Raw genomic sequence first — 6,421 nt, forward strand, 5'->3', positions numbered from 1 at the left:
AGATTATAGTAGGTCTGTTCTTTTTAGTTAAAACTCTTGCACGACTCATCTTTCTTCCTTTTCTCTTCACGTTGGAGAGAAAAAGAGAAAAGATGAACCGTGCAAGAAGTTTAACTAAAAAGAACAGACCCAGTGTTTCCGAGCTATAATAGTGTTTGTATGAGAAATTCTTATATTATATATATTTCATATATATATATTTCTTTTATCAAAATTGACATTAATTGTATAACACTATATTAATATATAATTAATATACATTTGTATTTTGTGGAACTGCACAACATACGATTATGCTTAATACAGAATATATTATATTATTTTATAAAATAATTATGTATTATTTTTTAAAATAAAAGTTATGTGTAATGTGTCAATATACATATAATATATAAATATATATTACATATATCACATATTACACAGTATATGTATATATACTCTCAGTACATGTATATATACTCTTTTAATATACATACATACATACATACAATATATCATACAGTGTATATTTTCATATTTGTATCTTTTTTTTATGTATATATGGAGAGTATATATACATATAAATGAATTATATATATGAAAAATATTATTTAAATTTATGAGATTATTTATATTAATTAAATTTATGAGATTTTTATTTTTAAATAAATGTATATAAATTTAATTTGAAGTAAGTATAAACGTGTAAATTTACTATTAATTTACATATTTTTCAGACTAAAGTTTATTATTAAAGTAATTTATACATACAATGTACGTTTTCATATTTTTTCTGGAAATAAAAATCATGTAACTTTCAGACTTCAATATTTTTCTTCTAAATATACATAGAATTTTTATAATATAATTAAAACGATTAGTCAAAATTTAATTTTTATAACTGAAAACGAAGTGCACGCATGCGTACATATACACAATCGAAACTAACATTTTGATAAAGTGTACTTTAATATAATTTCTAAGTATAATTTCCTTTGGATAAATTCTTTGCAGTTTTTTTGGGATGATTCTATTGAGAAACACATGACAAAACGCTGACGTGTTTGATTATCATGATTACAATGGTGTACCAATAATACGTTTCTTCCAGTTTGTAATAGCTAAGACAACAATATTGCTATAACAGTCGAACAATACGGAACGATTCTAACGATTCTGTTCTCCGTGACGCCTGCTTAAATCAGGCTCTTGTCTGACAATCGTCACATTATTCGACTGACGAAACAACGTTAATTATTCCTGTTAATTATAACAGGTACGACAATTGTTACGGGAGTCTCGCTCGCGCGGTACAACCGTGAGCAAGATTAATTTTGGAGATTGTCGCTTTAAATGTATTTACCTCCGTCTATGTGTGTTTACACTTTTTACAACGTGCAAGTGTTGTCTGACAAGGTAACACGAAAAGTGACGCCCGCGCCGTAAGATCCGGCTTCATTTTGTATCCGCGAGGCAAAGCGATCACACGAATGATTTTTTCGTCATGATATGTTATATCGGCGTATCGTTCGCGACGAGGATGATCGGAGCGTATACGATGGTAAGTTCAAGATTTTATGTATTCTATTCCGTAATCTTTTCATACATTCGTATAGTACAGCGGCGTTGTCTAATTCATGTATTACTTACAATTAAATTCTAATATCGAATCGTATCGAAGAAAAGAAATGTGATATCGAAAAATGTTTACAATAATTATCATATTGTTATAATAATTACACATCAAGAATATCTAATATGGAATATAAAACCTGCTTCAGTCTCCTTTGGTGTAAGCACGCACATAATGTTTTCGGTGCCGAGGCAGCCAATATAATGGATGATTATTATTGAATTCAAAATCAAATTAATTAATCATACGTCATTTTAAGTTTGGAGTTTAGATGTATTTTAAGGGAAATTTCTTGTATTACTTTTATGTTAGAGATACTTTTATTCAACCAACTTTTATTAAACCAATTATTTTATTAAAAAATAAGTAAAATACGATAATACAAGAGTAATTCCTAAACAATTGTCCAAATATTTTTTTACAAAGATATGCCGTTTTGAAAATTTATATCAATCGTTATATTAATAGATATATTTTTATATTTATTTGTAAATCATTCAACTTTTGTATTTATTCTTTTTTCAGTCCATTTCGATTTTATTAATAAACGTGTTGGTAAGCAAGTTTTTTTCAAGAGACAGCGATGATGATTTTTTCGAATTTGTTAAGACTTGGGCTATACTAGGATTAAATTGGATGCAAGCAATACAGAAGTACGCAGTGGGGAAGAAAAAAGGTAAGACTTGACATGCTTATTATTAAATACGCGAATTGCTTCCACAAACGTACAGAATAACACAACGTTGTACATTTTAGCGGAAAGTGCCTTGATATGTTTTCTCATATATGCCATCTTGTTTCTGTCAGCGAGCATATTTCTTATTATAGGATCGTTATCGGTGAGTGTTCAAAAAAAAATTAAGTAGTTTTTTCTGCTCACAAACTAATCGATTTTAAGTTATATCAAAACTGTTTAATTTATGATTACACGAAGGAAGATTATTCAACTAATTTGTGAGATAACTTTGCAATATATTTTATTTTTTGTCTTTATGTTAATTTTGAATTTATTTATGTCTAAGTTAATTTTGGAAATTATTAAATTCCGATAAGTATTCCGAGAAATTTTACAAACTTTTTAATTTCTTTCTTCGCAAAATATTTAGTAGCAAAGTACAGAATTTTTTTTACAATATTCTGTTCGTAAGCGAAGTATATGATTTTCATTGTTTTCTTACGATAAAGGTCGTAGCGATATCGCCGATCGAATACAAATTCGTCAAACATTCTTTATCCGCGAGATGTATTTTGAGCACGTAACAGCCTTGTCTCAACTCGCTAACGATCACGCTAACTTCCGCGTACGTTCACAGAAGAGACATATAGCCGTTATGCCTTGGATGTATTTACAAATGGGTAGCGTAATAGATCAGGCTGTGTCGCTATGCAATCATATGATATATGATCAACGAACTGCTTTATATTTTTGGTATACTACAATATGCAGTCTCTATTTGGGTAAGTACTCTAACCTTTTTTTATGATTTAATGTAAATATTGTATTCTGATAACTGAATTCTGAATACATATACCTGTATGCCCGAATTTGTGAAGTCTATTGATTAAACACAAACTAACGCTATTAATCTAATTTGTTCTTAAAATAAAAGTTTGAAAATTATTTGATAATATAAATAGATCGAAAAGATATGTTTTTATGAATCACTATCAAAGCAACTTTACTCTAAAAGAAATCTTAACAAAAGTATTTAAAAATGAAAGAAATATTTATCCATCTAGCCTTCCGAATGATGTTTAATGATCTGTTACTAAACCTGTCGTAAAGATAAATTGATTTTATTAAATTAAAAAAAATATGGCCTATTTTGTATAAAGATGATTGACAATAATTACAGTGTTGAGCGTGTATTTCTGGATGGTCGTGGAAGCAGCCCGAAATCAATGGTACAACGAGCAAGGTAGAGATGCAAATTGTGAATCGTTCATGTTAAATATTGTATCAACGTCCACGAATAGCAATCCGAAATCACCGTCCTTCCTCTCGCAAAATTTTTCAATGTTTGAACAATCGCATCCGTCGACGATTCTGCCTATATAGAAGGAAGTCCATGAAGAAGCATAAACAATCCCAAAACTACCCAGACAACACAAAGAATCTAAAAGAGAGATGTGAGACATTTTTGGCGTCTTCAAGATATCTTATGTGTTGTCTGGGTATCCTGATAGCTAGACTTGCCTGAGATAAACTTGCCAGAACTTATAGGATTGAGGATGATATTTACAGAACTATATGAGAAGAAGACTGAGAAGTTTCTTAATACTTCATTATTATTATAACTTATAAAACCTAGACGCTCAATGTTATAGTACAACTATTTTATACAATATTATCGATGCTCTTTTTAAACAATTTAAAACAAACTGTCTAGAAGTTCAGCTTCTAAACAATCAATAATATTGTACAATATCAAATATTGTGTAATAACATTGATCGTCTAAGAGTCGTTTAAGACGCGCTCTATACATAATGTATTTATTTACTAAATATGAAAACCAATTAATTTTATAATATAAATAAATACCTACTTATAAACACATCTCTTATGTTTAACTGCGTAAAAATTTTTGTCTCTAAGATTTTCATAGGATTATATTATTTTATTAATATAATTTTTGCTTTGGTATTTATTTTAGCAATTGATTGATGTATAAAATATTTGGTCCTGTTAGTAACTAATCGTGATAATTAATATTTACATAAAACGTAATGACTAATTATCACGCGCGCACGAAAAAAAATATAAAATTTTAATAAGGACATATTAAATGAAAGTAAATTTAATTAAACGTGTCCGAAACAATATATAAATTTCAAATAAGATATGTAAAAATATTTGATCCAAAAATATATGATTTGTCTAAGATATTTATTCGTATTATATTATATTTATATTTCTTTAATGTTTTTATTCGTACGCTATATACGAAATTTCTAAGAATTTAGATGTTAAGCCGGCAGAACATCTATTGATCTTCCTTGCCTAATGGAATATACGCGAGCCACTAAACTTCGCTGCAGTAAATCCCAGTTTCGAAACGGGGGAAATGTATAATAATGCGGAGAGTAACTTCATAAATCAGTCGGGAGATGCAACTAATAGAGTGTATCAAATGCGCCCCCGGCGGAGCGTGCTTGCATAGAAAATATGAGAAATGGCCGCGTTTTACGTCGAAATACTTTTAAACTTCCTGGATTCGAATTGCACGCAAGCATATTCGCAATACAGGATCGACCGTCTCTTTAGATAGAAGTCGATTTGTCCGAGAATGGCCACAACTTTTCGCAATACTCTTGAGAATGGTGATCAAATGTACAATAGATGATAGAGAAAAGCTTTCGATACAATTTATTGGAGATATTTTGTCGTATCGATTTCATATAACATATCTATTATGTTTTCAAGAAAATATATTCTAATAATAGCACATATAACTATCTATTTGTTATTATACTTGTATGTATATATTGGAAAGAAGTAAGGAGCAATCTTTATATTATTCAATTTCATATCATTTCAAAAGTAAATGTGAGATGATTTAAAATTTTGTTTGATAAGTTACTCTTTTTTATTTCTATCTCTAGAAATAGATAAATGTTTTGTTAAGTCTTGATTAATTTTAACTGAAACATTCATATACATGTGAGACTTTGTTAACATCTACTATTATATTCAGTTATAAACTGTTAATAAAAGAAATTTCTATTTCTATTTATAATTTCATTTCCAGAAAATTATTAGGAATAAATATTTTTTTTTATAAATAACACAACTTATCAAATTAAATTAATTTTCTGTTGCTGAATGAAGTAATCTAAAACAAGTAATATATCCGTTAAAATAAGACGAAAAAAAAAATAACAAATGTTTTTGTTAAACGATCTGTTCAATATTTTGTTAAATTATCTTTCCCTCGTGACAAGGAGTAATACTTCTGGATTTTTCAGTCGTCGACACGGTCTTGGCGTCGAGGACAGACAGAAAGCGGGTTGCGCGACGTGGTTGGTTGCCGCTGCTTTTAAAAAGAACTGAGCGAGTCAATTTGTAGGCTGTCGCAAACTTTTAAAACACTAGTTGACAGCCGTTCCACCCCCGTCGCGATGCCCGTCCAACCGTCCTGAAGAATTCCTCCGTCTCTCTTTCTCTGTCTCTCTTTCGCTCTTCCCGTTTCCCTTTCGCTCTCCCTTTTTCTCTTATTCTTCGACTGCGCTACCGATGAAGGACCGGGATACCACCCCTGCGTGTCGCTGCAGCCGATGGATTGTAAAATAAAACTAACTTGGCTCTTTCGTGGCTCGGGAACGGGAGTACTGGCGAAATCTCATTCCCGCGGATCTCTTTTATTTTCATGTACCCCTTTTTTATTCATTCCCCGCGCAACGAAGGGAACCGGACGGTTGTTGAGTACGATCAGCGAGTCACGTCTGTTTAAAGAAATATTTCCCTTCTGCAGGAAGCTTAATGAGACCTTCGTCTTATGGGATTCATGCTTAGTTGCTAAAAGTATTACAATCCTATATCTCTTTATTTTAAGTCATAATTAATCAGTATTTGCCCGTTTCAAAGAAATATGTAGCATTGTAATACAAAATACAATACAAAACATCAATTATTTGTTTTAATATTGCAATGAAACATCGTTTTGAAAGGTTATTCACAATTAGCGGCATTAAATGCGTAAATGGATTAAACATAGTAGATTATTAATATTCATATTATATAATATGTATTTATTGATTATATCTGATATAAATTCTGATCCGGGAGTTGCCATTCCAGAATCTTT

At 30.1% G+C, this 6,421-nt stretch overlaps 1 protein-coding gene across 1 annotated transcript; it reads left to right on the forward strand.

The window, feature by feature from the left end:
* The first annotated feature begins 1,107 nt into the window (after positions 1-1,107).
* Positions 1,108-5,313, forward strand: LOC105148973 (uncharacterized). The gene is made up of 5 exons (XM_011061071.2): positions 1,108-1,543; positions 2,141-2,291; positions 2,372-2,454; positions 2,929-3,073; positions 3,472-5,313. Exons 1-5 carry the CDS (start codon positions 1,487-1,489, stop codon positions 3,672-3,674), a joined length of 639 nt encoding a protein of 212 aa, XP_011059373.1. The 5' UTR covers positions 1,108-1,486; the 3' UTR covers positions 3,675-5,313.
* Positions 5,314-6,421: the final 1,108 nt, after the last annotated feature.

This window comes from Acromyrmex echinatior, chromosome 3, assembly GCF_024713525.1.
Source record: "Acromyrmex echinatior isolate Ae372 chromosome 3, ASM2471352v2, whole genome shotgun sequence".
Lineage (NCBI taxonomy): Eukaryota > Metazoa > Arthropoda > Insecta > Hymenoptera > Formicidae > Acromyrmex > Acromyrmex echinatior.

Bases quoted from the DNA above. Each gene is read 5' to 3' on its own strand.
- LOC105148973 (XM_011061071.2), top strand. From the start codon at position 1,487: ATGATATGTTATATCGGCGTATCGTTCGCGACGAGGATGATCGGAGCG. The intron at 2,292-2,371 runs GTAAGACTTGAC...TGTACATTTTAG, and splicing joins CGCAGTGGGGAAGAAAAAAG to CGGAAAGTGCCTTGATATGT. The intron at 3,074-3,471 runs GTAAGTACTCTA...CAATAATTACAG, and splicing joins AATATGCAGTCTCTATTTGG to TGTTGAGCGTGTATTTCTGG.